Source organism: Xenopus laevis, chromosome 9_10S (assembly GCF_017654675.1).
Source record: "Xenopus laevis strain J_2021 chromosome 9_10S, Xenopus_laevis_v10.1, whole genome shotgun sequence".
NCBI classification, from domain to species: domain Eukaryota; kingdom Metazoa; phylum Chordata; class Amphibia; order Anura; family Pipidae; genus Xenopus; species Xenopus laevis.
Window position 1 is genome coordinate 51,271,889 of NC_054388.1, and position 15,114 is coordinate 51,287,002.

Sequence of the window (15,114 nt, forward strand, 5' to 3'; positions counted from 1 at the left end):
GCTCTAAAGTAGCATTACAGCTCCCACCCACATGTGTTGAGCTCACAATAAGCTATACCCCCACACTAGGGTTGTCACCTTTGCTGGGGCTGCAAAATGGGCAGGGAGGCGGGGTGGATGTCATCAGAGGCGGGAACGGGACTGGTGATGTTGGGGGCACTGAGGACTGCATGTGTCTGGTAAGTAACTGCAGGAAATTTGCCATGCATGCAGTCCTCGGTGCATTGCCAGGGTGATGCGGCTGGGCAGCATGCGTCCCTGAAATTGTGCCACCCTAGGCCCGGGCCTTTGTGGCCTCGCCACAAATCTGTGCCTGGTTGGGCGCTAGACTGATAACATCAGGGGCGGGACTGGTGATGTCGGGGTGGGACTGATGACATGGCAACCAGCGATTGGCTGATCGCCATGTCATTATTTTCAATGTCCTCTCCAGATTTCTTAATTTGGAAATCTGGACAGGAAGGTTTCACCCAGACAGCTTTTCCAAACACCAGGCTATCCTGGTGAAATCCGGACAGGTGGCAACCCTACCCCAGAACCATGTGAAACGCATTGAGACAATTTGAGAGCTGTTCTTAGAATTGTTACATACCAAATACATCCGCATGTTTGTAAATAGCCTGTACAATTTTTTTGACTAAAAATAAATAACACAGAGGGATAACCTAGCTCATTGTATGTCCTTATTTATATAATTAATTATTTGTAATTAAAGTAGTCCCACAATGGAAAATCAGTTAAAAAATGCCATTTGGCCTTGACAAATCGAAAAAAAAAAAAAAAAACATCAGCAAAATGCGTTGGCAGAGCAGCCGTTACATTTCCTGCGAAATTAGCAAAACGGTGAAAAAATAGTGAATTTCATGGTATCACGAAAAATCTGTGAAATTCGAACGGTTTCACAAAAAAATCGTGAAAAACAGAAATTGACGGAGGCAAATTTTCACTGGTGAATTACTGGAGATCCGCAAATTTTTTCGCCATCAGCGAAAAGTGGAAATTCGCCACAAATTCGTGCCAGGTGAATTTATTCGCCCATCGCTAATCTCGTTAGGATCAAATTTTAATCTAGAATTTTCAGTCGTGGATACTGAATATATAGTTTTTCTCTCTTTCTCCCTACCACATTTAAAAACGTTTAATTCTCTACATATTCTATGGCACTGAAGGATTTGTGTTTTTTAGGGAAGCTTAGCTCTCCTCAGCAGTTAGAAAGATAATTACCGACACCACAGTTCCCAGTGTACTTTCTCCCCGTGTAGAGTCCCAGGGCCTAGAAATATTTCTGTAGATGTTTGTTGGGACCTCTCCACCTCTTATTATTTTCCTTTTCCTCCTTACATTTCTTAAATGACGGTTTGGGAGTTTTAATTTTTGAACTCAGTTTTTATAACACCTATTAGCACTAGCACTTTTAAAACAATTGCAAGTAATTTATTGAATCACTGGCAGCCTGAGGTTGCATATTATATAGCACTAGCACGTTCAATTAATCATCAATTCTGATGTGTGATATAAGTTTTCTTATAGTAACCTTTTAATTCATGAATTTATATATAAATGCCATGTAATTAACTGAGTAGGTGATATTCGTAGTAGTAACACAACGTGAATGAAATGAGCACTAGCACTCTAATTAACTGATTTTCCATTGTGGGACTACTTTAATTACAATCAATTAATTATGTATATAAGGACACACAATCAATTTAGTAATTTATGTATGTATTTATCTTGATATTTATGGCACATAGCACTTTGTCAGTGACAAGCAAATAAGCATTGGATGGTGTTAGAGAGTGGGCGGTTACTATCTTCCTCTAATTTCCCAATAATGTTTTAAAATAAAATTATTGCCCTATATTTGCCTTGATTTCCAAAATCCACATCGGTTGTTGAGATTTTTACTTCTGCATTGAGTACTGTATATTGCAATTTGCATCTGCTTGTGGTTTGCGGCACAGCTCTGTGTTGGGAACTCTTTATTGAGCCTTTATCCATGTAGGTCTGTGAGTAGGCCATCTCACTGAGTGACCTCATGTGGCATTTCCGATTGGTTGAACTGGGCACCTTTTATTGTTTCAGAACTGGCCTTTATTGGGCACTAGCACAATCACTGGGATACATTGTTCCTTTACAGATATACTATACAATAGTATTTATTTTCGGTGTGCTTTCTTACAATGTCTTGTATTTATTTTGGAAAGGAAGCTGCAAATTTATTTTTTATGACCAAAGCAGTCTGTACCTTGCTGCCACATACAGAAATGCAGAGACGTAGGACAGGGGGATAATGTGGCTGACGGATTCCTAGAGTACTGACACGTCAGGTTCTTAAAGGAGAATTCTGGACTAAGACTTCCTGAAATGCAGCCATGGAGAAAGTGTTACACATCCAGATGAGCGACATTGATCCACTGAGTGCTCTGCTCATGAACTACTTAGATACCTTCCCCAGGGAGATCTGACTGCTCTTAAAAGAGGCATAACCTCTGGCTGGGCTGGGGGGGGGTTTGAGCTAAGAAGAAGGATTAAGTGCACTGTACATGTTTAGACTGGTACAAAGATGATATGGATATATCAGACTAGTATTTAGGATCCTGGAAATGGGAGAGAAATTCTAATGCAAAAGTTGCCCTAATCTATAAAGTATATATTCATTGGATAGAGGCATAAAGCAGTCCATAGATACCCACAAAACTGGAGCAGCCAATAGCACAACCGGATGAGCCACTCAGAGGCATGTTCACTCAACAGCATTGGTAAAGGCATTCCCAAAACCAACACTGACCCACACTGTGCGGCTAAGACTATGGACAAATATGAGATCTAATGGCCAAGCCAATTTTGGATGTCACCCTCTCTAAGAATAATGACTCATGCTGGAAGGGCAAATATGTCAACCAATGAACTCTCAAGCCTGGCATCCAATCAGGGAGCTTATACGCAAATGCTGTACTTGCATCCACTTGCACACCCCTATAGTTACACTCTTTGTAAGTGAGTCTGGGTAATTTGGGCTGCATCAATAGGTTCAGCAGGTTTGTGCCTAAAGAGCTGTGTTTCTGAGAAGCTTCATTTTAAGCAGAACAATCTGATGCAACAAATACTGGAAAAGTTGTGTAATGCTTAAAACAGCAAATCTCAGAAGTAAAGATGGAGAGGGGTACCCCACTCTGTGACAAACTGCGCGGGCAAATATTGTAACAAATTAACACACAATTCCTCAATGTAAATTGGCAAAGAAGTTTAGGATTTCATCATCTGCAGTAAATAATAACATTAAAAGATTCAGAGAACATGAAGACATTTCTGTACGCAAGGGACAAGGCCAAAAGCCAATATTGGATAGATGTAAGCTTCAGACCCTCAGGCAGCACTACATTAAATACAGACCTGATTCTGTAGTGGAAATCAGTACATGGGCTCAGGAATACTTCCCAAATCCATTTTCTCTAAACACAGTCTGCTGCTACCATGAAAAAAATAAACTATACGCAAAACTGCTGGGTAACAGAATTAAGCCGTTGTTGAATGATTTGATACACCCAGATCAGGTGGGTTTTGTGCCCGGGAGGGAAGCGAGAGATAATACCTTGAAGGTCCTCTCTCTTATACAGACTGTTCAAACGGGGAAAACCCCGGTGCTCTTATTGTCACTGGATGCGGAGAAGGCCTTCGATAGGGTGAGTTGGGCCTTCCTTAAAGCGGCAATGCTGCAGGTGGGATGGGGTGAGTGGTTTATCTCTAAGGTAATGGCCCTTTATACTGTTCCCACTGCTAGGATTAGAATTAACGGGATCCTGTCTGAACCGTTTAGTTTAGCGAATGGGACGCGTCAGGGGTGTCCCTTATCTCCATTGTTATACATTTTGGCGATGGAACACCTTTTGCAAGCGATTAGATCAAATCCGCTGATATTGGGGCCCACGATTGCGGGCCAGGAGGTCAAGACTGCCGCATTCGCAGATGACCTCTTAATATTTCTTAAATCTCCATTCCTATCCACTCCGCCCTTACTTGCGGAATTGGTTAATTTTGGGAAGTTTAGTAATTTTAAAGTAAATGTCACAAAATCTGAAGCTTTAGATATTTCGTTGACCCCGGGTGAAGCCAGGCGAATACGGGAGAATTTTCCGTTTTCCTGGCAGTCTCATTCGCTTAAATACCTAGGCATTCAAATCCCCAGAGATCTGAGCCAGACGGCAACATTGAATTACAATACATTATTAGCTCAATTGAAACAAGATATCAGTTCTTGGGGGTTGTTGCATCTGTCATGGTTTGGAAGGATCAACGCAATAAAAATGGTTATTTTGCCAAAATACTTATATTACTTCCAGACCATACCTCATCCACCGCCCCCAGGGATGATCCAGAAGGTCAATACTATTTTGATACGATTTGTTTGGGACAACAAATCGCCGAGATCGAAACGGTCTATTCTATTTACCCACAAACGGAAAGGAGGCTTGGGGCTCCCAGATTTGCATACTTATTGCCAGGCGGCCAATTGCCAACGTATAGTGGACTGCTTCCATCACACCACTTGCAAACTATGGGTACAGCTTGAGCAAAACCAGATGAAGCAGCCCATAACAGCGCTTCCTTGGCTGAAAGTATCTGACAGACTTAATAGACAACTTCTCCCCCTAGTTACGCAACTTACACTCTCTATGTGGGATAAATTATCTAGATCGATCGCCATCTCAAGTAACCCAGGACCTATGACCCCGCTGATTGGTAATCCTAGTTTTCCTCCAGGTACTTTGAGTAAGGGGTTTCTACATAAACATGGGCGTGACACTTTGACATTTACCTCGGTCAGAAGTTCCAATGGCATAGCCCCCCTTCACGCTATTGTTGCTGAGCCAGGGAACTCTTTCTCCTTTCAATTTATGCATCATCAGTTGGTACATTGGTTCCAAACACACTCTGACAAGGTTAAGTTATTAACGGATACAACGCCATTTGATGATCTATGTCTAGCTAAGGCCCCACCACAACATACCATTTCGCAGATTTACAATATCATTCGCAATCTGAAACAGTTACAGTTACCTGGTTACACTACGAAATGGGCAGCTGATATCAAACGCAACATTACCGAGAAAGAGTGGGACGTGAGCTTTAAGCTAACACATACGATGGCAACAGCCTGTAAAGCGCAAGAGACGAATTATAAAATTTTGTCCCGATGGTATCGGTGCCCGGTGGTCCTTCATAAGATGTTCCCAAACTCCTCTAACAAATGCTGGAGGTGTAATTTACACATGGGGGATATGCTGCATATGTGGTGGGAGTGTCCTATGATTCGAACCTATTGGGTCGCTATAATAAAATGTATATCTAAAGTGACGGCTATAGACCTCCCCATTGACCCTGGGATGGCACTTTTATCAATACCTCCTCCACAAACCATTATTGTGCGGAAGGCATTGGTTGCTTTCGCCCTAACGGCGGCAAGGTCAGTTATCCCCAGATATTGGAAACAAAGTGTTACCCCGCCCGTAGGGGACTGGATAAAGGAACTTAATTCTATCATGCGCAATGAAGAATTGCTCTCTTATTCCAACAAAACACAGGACAATTTTGTCCGCACATGGTCGACGTGGGTCGTCTTTAGGGAATCACCTGATTATACTAATATGCTGGTCAGTTAATTGCATACTCTGTTTCTCTGTCCCTTTACCTGTATGTCCCAGACAGCTCAGGGTGACCTTGAGACAACTCATAGGATGTTACATACTCGGGTTTAGTATTCCCCCTCGTTTGCTAAGAGGGGAAATAAATGGTTTAGCATTGGAACTGTGTCCCCCCCCCTCCCCTTGTTATTGATGTATAACGTGCATACATGACTCTACTTTGAGGTATATGGTTACAGCTCTCTGTACTCATTGTTATGGAAATTGTATATGTGACTTAGTCTGCAATTCGATTACTACCTTGCATCGTGCGATAGTCCATGAATGCTACTCTCAGGATATGTATGCATGTAACTCTTCTATATCAGTCTTGTTGTTTATTATGTGTATTTTGTCTTTTAAAATCGAAAAATAAAGAATATATAAAAAAAAAAATAAACTATATTTACACATGATCCAGAAACACCATTGCCTTTTTTGGACCCAAATCAGGGATGCCTTGTCCTCTTGGCTAAAGTGGAGAAGAACTGTCTGACTTATCAGTTCAAAAGCTAGCAGCATCTGTGATGGTATGAGGGTGCATTAGTGCACATGAAGCTGCACATCTGGGAAGGCACCAATAATGCTGAATCAGATAAACAGGTTTTGGAGCATTACAGTATGCTGCCTTCCAAGTCTTTCAGGGAAGGCCTGGCTTATTTCAGAAAAATAAAGCAATATCCCATGCTGTATGTATTACAACAGCACAGCTCCATAGCACAAGAGTCTGGGTGCTAAACTTGCCATCTGCAGTAACAACCTATCACCCGATGAAAACATTTGGCACATTATGAAATTAAAAATACAACAAAAGAGAGCCCAAACTGTTGAGTAGCTCCTATATCAGGCAAAAATTAAACAACTTTTCACTTTCAGAACTACAGCAATTGAGTGTTGTAAGAGAAGAGCCGGTGCAACACAATAGGAAACATGCCCCTCGCCCAACTTTTTGGAAACGTGTTGCTGGCATCAAATTCAAAGTGCATATATTTTTTTCCAAAAACAAAATTTTTCAGTTTCAACATCTGATATGTTGTATTTGTTCTATTTTCAGTGAAATATAGGAGTGTATTGATTTGCACATCATCCCATTCTCTATTTAGTTACATTTTCCACAGTGTCCCATAGTTTTTGGAATCATGGTTTTATGTAGGGAGCAGCACTGACAATGACAAAGTGTGTAGATTCTCTGTATATTGGTTAGAGAGCTCTCAGCAATCCCCCCTATGGTCTGGCCAGGAGCTGGTACAGTATTGTGCTGGGCACAGCAGGAGGAAAGAGAGAGCACAAAAAAGTAATTGCTTTTCGCAGCTTGAGACCCAGATGCACGTGCAACAACATATACAGTCACTGAAACAGATGTTCAATGTAAGCTGCTCATATATGGAAGCATCGGCCTACACTTATGGGATGTATAGATATGCTACATGTGTGTGTATATATATATATATATTTTTTTTTCAAGTAAATCGGCACTCACCATTCATATAGTTAAGGGCCGGGTGCTAACCAAATTCGTAGATATCAGTCCAGCGAAAGTACTCACGGCATTGACTCCTCAAATATGTATCAAAGGCTTTTTATTAGTGCATGGTGCATCCATATATATATATATATATATTGTAAGACATGTGGTTAGAAATATGATGATTGTGTGAGTATTTCACCAGTATTAGGCTGGTGAATATAAAACTCCAGGGAAAAGATGTGTGTTGTTGCAGCTTGCACGGCTGTATTTGTGTAATGGCTTAGGAAAAGCTGGATAATGGGTCCCTGGAGTGAATGGAGGAGAGCAGGGCAGGCCTTCCATTCCTTACTCCACTTAGTGTTTTGCAGCTGCCAAAGTTAGAGGCAGTTATCTAATTGTAGTTAAAAGGAGTTGTAGTTAAAAGGAGGCGTTAGACTACACCTCAGTGCTTCCCGATGTAGACCGCCTTGAGTGGAGGAGGGTGAGTGGCCTGTGGAAACCTCCACCTCAGGAAGGAGGTGTGATTGTGTGTGTAGCTGAGAAGGAGATTGTGATTCCCCATGAAGCCAATTACCTTAAGAGAGATCCAAGTTACCGGAGGGAGAAAGAGAAACCCCTTGCCAAGAGACTGAGTGTCAAGTATGAATCCAAGAGGGGATTCTGGGACTTGTGTTACTGTGTATGGTGAAAGCCGTAAGTGCTGGAAAGTTGTGTTAATGTGTACATCAGTGATCCCCAACCTTTAGATCGTGAGCAACATGTTGCTCTTTGACCTCTTGGATGTTGCTCCCAGTGGCCTTCAAACATGTGATTCATTTTGAATTTCTGGTTTAAAGGCAAGCTTTAGTTGCATAAAAAATCCTGTATACTGCCAAACAGAGCCTCCTGTTGGTTGTAAGTCCATAAAGGGGTTACCAATACCAAAGCACAGACCTTATTTGGAAGCCCGGGAAATTTTTGCATGCTTGTGTTGCTCTCCAACATTATTTTATACTTGAGTGTGGCTCATGGGTAAAAAAGGTTGGGTACCCCTGGTGTACACCAATGTGAGTGTTGAACTGGGACTGTTAATCCTATGTGGTAATCCTAGTATGGTAAGAAGGGATTTTTGTTCCTAATAAAAACTAGCCAAGCTGCATTAAAAATGTGAAAGGTGGTGTCAGAGTCCATTTATGTGCTAAATCTGTACCGTGGCTATGGTCTTAACTACCTGAATGCCAATATATATATATCTGTGTGTTTGTGTGGCACAGTCACAAATACTGGGTTTTACAGCTGTACACTGAGCCAGAATAGAAGACAGGGCTCACCGTCTAGTACTTTACTATTATATGCCCTGTTAGAGGAGTCTAAACAAAAGTTGGACTGTGTGATATGGGGTTGGGAGGTTGTTCCTCTTCATAAACAGTACTGCTACATACGGTAAGTAACATCTCATACGAGAGGAAATTGGGCACAAACCCTTGCAACGTTACAAGTTCTTCCAAAGGGATGTTGGAGAGTGGAAACCTTGTCACGTTCTGTACAAAATAACGACCTTTATTTCCTCACACAAGCGAGGTGCTTGTTCAAAATATATAATACAAAACAGGATCTCATTTTAAAGGTCACTCTGTGACTTTCATGCTTCACATGCCACTGAGTCACTGGCTGTATTCGCTGAAATGAGTGCAGGAAATGCTTGCCCCTGGGCTAAGAAAGAAGTTTTCTCTTGTCTCTCAGCTATAAGACTATATATATATATTTACTGTTTTATATATATCTCTATCATCCATCTATGGAACTGGCTTGGGTCTGGTACATTACCACTTCTGTTTGGTCCTTTGTCTTAGAATCTGATGTACAACGTGTCTATCAATTAGGGGTCAAAAACTCTACTGGGCCCTAAAGTGCTGTATTCTATGCCTGAGCAATAGTAGCTACTCCAAGCCTTACCACAGCTATTTCAGAGCTAAAAAGTATATCTGGCAAGCTGAGCAGGCTCACGTAGACTTCAATAAATTAGAAGTGGGCATCACTGTATTAGGCTGTCATTGTTAGTAACTGGCTGAGTGGCTGGAGATGTAGGGTAAAATGGCAGCTGGGAGCCAACTGATGGATGCTACCTGACATCCCTCTTACAGGAGGCTCTGACTTACAATCCCCTGCTAAAGAGTAAACTACAAAAGTTCCTGGTAACAAAGTTGCAGAGATGATTTTCTCATATACAGAAAACAATTTATTTTGTATTATATTCTACATTCTAAATACATCTGCATTGCGTCTCCCGTTGTGCACAGGTGTGTACAGAAAGAGACAGCCTGCTGAGTGACTGCTGGGGGCCTGGGAGAGTAGACAGACCCAGTGGGAGGCCCTTACTCATAAGCAGTTTCTCATCATCTGTAAATCAGATTGTTTTCCCTAAACATTGTGTGGCCCTAAAATATGATTCTGCTGCAGAGCTCTGTGTTGTCTAGTTATGCTACAGGGAAATCTGACACTGCTGCAAAATGCCACACAAAGCAGTGTAGTAGGGCAGCCAAGCAGTTGGTACATTTGGAGTGATGCAGCTGATGTGCCTCTAAGTGCCTTTGGGTGTGGAAAGGGTGAATTTTGGCCTTACTGTACCAAATCATTACAGTTTCCCAAGTTTATAGGTTGGTTACTGTTTGCTAAATGCAAAATGTGAAGTTAAGGATTCATTTGAAAGTTTGCCTAATAGTTAACATTCACTATTTAACTGGCTATATTATTGGGATTAGATTTAGGGGTCAGGGTCAGATTTTTAATTATTTCTTATAATTTCCAAAATAGAAAGAATTAGGGAATCTAATCCCAGAAACATGAAGAATCCTGATACCTTTAACCCTCAATCAGTCATACAGTGTTATTCCCCTTTAACCAGCTGCAGCTTTCCATCTCCAGGACATTTTAGTACTTCTGCCCAACACATAGATGGCTTGACCTACATAATTCAACCTTTGTTGAAGGAACAGCAGATAAGGATCCTCTGGACCAGACTGTCAGCCTATTTCCTTGCTTTCTGAAAGGGCTCAGATTTCATTCACACCTGGCTATAATTCATGCTACTCTGATTGCTTTGTGCCTGCACATTTCAGTCTTCCCTTGGAGAATGGATCTACAAGGCTAGGCAACCAATGATGTTTTTGTTAGCCATAGACGGTTTTACCCTTTTTAATGTCTGTTCCAACCTCTTACCATTGCTTTCAAGCAGTTCAGCAATTCCAAAATTCGCCTGCACACCTTGGCCTTCCCACGTATCTGTTGCTAGGTGCTCAGTCCTTGGGGGATACTGCTCTCCCCCATGAGTATAGGATCCTTCCTTTCAAGCAGTTCAACCTTCTTTCTAGTTTTCCCTCTACTGTTCTTCACTCTTTGATTTGTCCCAGACTGTTATATTCTCTCTCTATTGTCCGGACTGCTCCATCATCTTTGTATTATCCCCAGTGTTTCATCCTCTTTGTATTGACCCCAGACTGTTCCAACTTCTCCGGGTGAAGACACATGGAGCTACTTGTCACAGCTACAAAAATAGACAATGCTGATAATTAACGAATAATTGTTTCCACATGTGTTCAGGGGCGATCCTGGTCATTTTGCCACCTGAGGCTGCCCCCACCTCTCTCCACGGCACTCACCTCTTCAGTGCCCTATGGGGTCGGGGCTGTTCACGTTGCACAGGAGGGGTCGGGGGTGGTCTACGTCGCTAGAGAAGAGAATGCTATTGCGCTCTCTGCACTAGAAGAGCCAAATTTCCCGGTTGAAAAGTGGAAATTTGGTGCTTAGTTACCAGGAGAGCAATTGGTGCTGCCGCCTGAGGCGAGTGCCTAAACTTGCCTCATTGGTAGAGCGCCCCTGCGTGTATTTTAGCAGAGGCAATTCTCAATCTTGTATATGGCAGGGTATTTTCTGGTGTTTTGTAGTTGTGACAAGTAGTTGCTACTGGTAACTTTGTGTGTCTTCACCCTTAAGGTGGTCATACACATTACAATTACAATCTTTCCCAAGACCATTAGCTGTACTAAGGATCTTTCGCCCACTCTACTAACATCAAGAGCTGAATCGTCAAATATGCAGGTGAAAAAAAAAGAATTATTTAGATCTATCTAACGATTCGGCATTAATGTTATAATGTTTGGGCACCTTAAAATTTTCAGTCCTGCCCGATAGACGAGACGACCGATATCCAAGGCTTTTTACCAATACTGGTACTGGTACTTGTACAAAAGATCTTTAGTATGATAATATTGGTGCGTGTATGGCCACGTTTAGTATCTTTCCACTCTCTTTCTAATGTCCCCAGAATGTTCCAGTCTGTGGACAATAGCAAGCGGTTGGAACAGTCTGGTGCAACATAAAGAAGATGGAGCAGTCTGTGGACAATGGCAAGAGGCTACAGTCTGGGACACACCAAGGTAAGAACTGGCTCTAACCTCTTAATATCTTTCCACCCCATTTATTTTGTTCCCTGACTGTTCCATACTCTTTGTATTATCCCAAGACTGTTCTAACTTCATTGTATTGTCCCCAGACTGTTCTAATCCCCTTTCTTTGTCCTCAAACTGCGCTACCCTCTTCATATTACCCCCTGACTGTTCCACCCTATTTGATTTGCCCCAGACTGTTCTACCGTCTAGTCATTGTCAAAAGACTGCCCCCCCCATTTTGTATGGGTCACAGACTGTTCTAACCTGTGTACAACTTGTGAAGATCCAGGCTCAGCCTCTTAATGGCGTCTTTGTGGAATGCATCAATCCTTTCACACGGATGTGCCAAACATCCAAAATTATCCACTTTTTCGATGAACGAAAGGAGAGCACGCACTCGCAGTGTACACTTGAGAAAGGGCACTAATAACCTGAAACATGTCTTGTTAAGCAGTGTGAATAATAAATAATTATCAGCAGTTAATCTGCGAGTGAGTGCTCTCCTTTCGTTCATCGAAAAAGTAGACTGTTCTAACCTCTTTGTACTGTCCTCAGACTGTCCCAATATCTTTCCTGTGTCCTGAAATTGTTCCACCTTCTCTCCTTTGTCCTCAAAATGGTCCCATCCTCTTTATATTGTCACCAGACTGTTCCACCTTTTTGCCATTGTCCACACAGTTCTGTTCCAACTTCTTTGTTTGTATTTTCTCCATACTGTTTTAATCTCTTTTCCTTTGTCCTCAAACTGTCCAAACTGTCTCCCCAAATGATTCCACTTTCCTGCCATTGTTCACAGACTGTTCTGTTTTCTTTGAGTTGTCCCAAAATGTTCCACTGCCTTTTTAGCACCAGACTCTACCACCCTTTTTCAATTCTCTGTATAAAATTCCACCATTTCTAAATAAATAGAATTTACCTCTGTATCAACTGTTTACAACTAGGCTCCATAGTCTACAATCATTGCTCTGCATTAGAGCCACTTGTAATACCTAATGCAAGCTTACTCTATAGGACTCGGCTTCGCATTTTGCCTGCAAATTTGGATCAATCCAACTGGGGTACTCCTCCTCCATATAAGGAGATCTTGATCTATAAAGGCTTAAATAATAGGCATACTTTATTCCCATTGGCCTGGTGACCACTAATTTTTTGTATATTAAAAACCTAATTTCAATTAAAAAAAGTTCTCTTGGTTTTGATTCTGATAAACACATAATACAATTTAACACCAAAACGTAATATGCTCAAAAAATTGCCCTCCTATTTTCCTTGATTTTTGTTTATCATATGGACCTCTTAAACAGTACCATAATTGTTATGAAGAGAAAAATACTTAGATTAAACCATTTTGATAAAGATAATATTAATTGGGATTCCTTTCTTTATTATGATTTAGGTCTCACATAACCATCTTCCAAATTTCACACAATGATATATCTTCCAGGAATCAACTTATACAACCCAGGTAGTAAATAAGATGGGCATTGGACTCACCTGCTCAGGTCCTTGGAAACAGATCCTGCAAAGAGGTGTCCTCATACCACTGTCCAGGCTGCTGCCCAGTGAATATCTGTCTTCAGTTTTCCCTTTGCAGAAGTCATCAGAGGAGGTGCTGCTCACCATAGACATCTGCTGGTGCTGTAGTCCATTGCCAGGATAAATCCAGTTCTCCTCTGGGGTTGTGCCACCTGCTGGAGTTCTCCAGGCTCTTATTATTATGTTATTATTGGAGGCCAAAGCACCCCCAGCTCCCAAGTCACATTCTGAGCTGTTCATGGGCAAACTAGGGATGGCAGGGGGGCGCCGGAGCAGGAAGACCTTCAAGTCATTGAAAAACATGCGGCACCGGCACTTCAACAGACCTTGATGGCGCAACATCTGTCTACAGCTCAGTACACCACAGCACCATAAAAGCAGGATGGTTCTCAAGAACATGTGCCTGATTTGTACTCCAAAAACCAAGGGTGAAAATGGAACCCAGCCATTGCTTCTGTAAGTTTGTGACGTGCTCAATCAACCTCCTATATTTATTTCATGATCACACAACATTAATAAACTTGTATTGTGCTCACCATCTCTCACAAATATCCACAGCCAGTGCTGTTTGTGCTTCTATAAGGTTGTGTTTTAATGACCATGCAAGCAGGAATGGCCAGATTGTATTGTGCTCACCTTGCCTGTCTCCTATTAATGACCAGACGACTGAAACACAGCAGTTATGGGGTTCTATTGTGATCACTTTGTATCCTCTCTCCCTTTAATCACCATATCATTGGCTCATGTGCAGATGCAAAGTTTCCCTCTGTCCCCAGATTTCTAGCAATGCCAATAAATCCTTATATAAACCAATCTGGCTCTTAGAAAATGAGCTAGCAACAGCAGCTACATTTACAATGGAATAAAAAGTGTCACCTAGTCATAAAAAAAGTGTATTATCAAAAACAGACCGCTGATAATGACAGTATTTACCAAAAACAGGCATTACATATTAGATTATATTTGATTAGTTTAATTATAAAATTATAGAAAGTTTGTTTAAATTGTATCCCCCTCCCCTTTCCTTTGCAACTGCCCCCAATATGACAGGTGGGGTGCAGTTTAGTATTTCGGTAAATATTTCACTTTAAAGGAGGGAGAAGCAGTACAGCGTGCCTTACAGAGTCTCCTGGGAATGGAATATGCAGGGAGGGGTGCAGAGGTCGGAGTAATTTACAACCCAAACAGCGTCATTGTCAGGATTTATATTCAGTCTGAAAGGTACCAGGTGGGCTCACTGCATAGCTGTTGCTATCCCACCCCGAGCCCAGAAAGCAAATTTCCCATTTCGCCATTCCTTCCCTTGGTCTTTGTCTTGCCCTGGCTTGGCATGGCAAGCAACCATCTCAATCCCAAAATTCCGCTTCACGCCCCACTCCCAACGACAAGCTCCTAACACAGAACCCTCCTGGTCAGGCAGATCCCAGTGATGATGAATATGATCCTCCTGCTGCTGCTGCTGCTGTTGTTGTCTTCCTTGCTATGAAGGGAAGGAGTCATGATACAATGTATACATATATAGAGAGAAAGACAATGCCAGTAGATCCCCTTATTTCTAGAATAGTAAGTAGGGAACGTGCTTCTGTGACATCCTTGGGTGCAGGGAGCTGGACAGGAGCAGAACACAGGGGGTGAGTGCTGGATTTAGGTGCATGGAGAGTGCGCTGGGAGTTTAGGGACGGATGCTGCTGCTGCAGTTTCAGCACTCTGTTCCACTGGACAGCTCCCTCCCAGTCTGCCACGTCACGGTGCTGGGGGACTGACGCAGGCAGCAGGGAGAGGGAGGCAGAGGGGCTGCTGCTTTCCAAGCTGGTGGGACTGTTACAGGCATGTCACTTGCTAGCATTTATAACTAACAGCTCTGTCTGAGCTACTGTCATTTACTAGCAGCTCTATCTGTCTGAGTCATTGCCATTTACTAGCAGCTCTATCTGTCTGAATCATTGCCATTTACTAGCAGCTCTATCTGTCTGAATCATTGGAATTTACTAGCAGCTCT

General features: G+C 42.2%; 1 protein-coding gene across 2 annotated transcripts in view; it reads right to left on the reverse strand.

Moving 5' to 3' along the window:
- Positions 1-14,918, reverse strand: part of marchf4.S (membrane associated ring-CH-type finger 4 S homeolog) — a 45,933-nt gene extending 31,015 nt beyond the window's left edge. Inside the window, exon 1 of one of the 2 annotated variants that reach the window (XM_018238681.2) lies at positions 13,074-14,918. In XM_018238681.2, coding sequence (XP_018094170.1) covers positions 13,074-13,514 — 441 coding nt within the window. In that variant the 5' untranslated portion in view covers positions 13,515-14,918. The remainder of the gene's footprint in view (positions 1-13,073) is intronic. The other variant, XM_041578675.1, reaches the window with a different exon arrangement.
- Between the last annotated feature and the right edge of the window lie 196 nt (positions 14,919-15,114).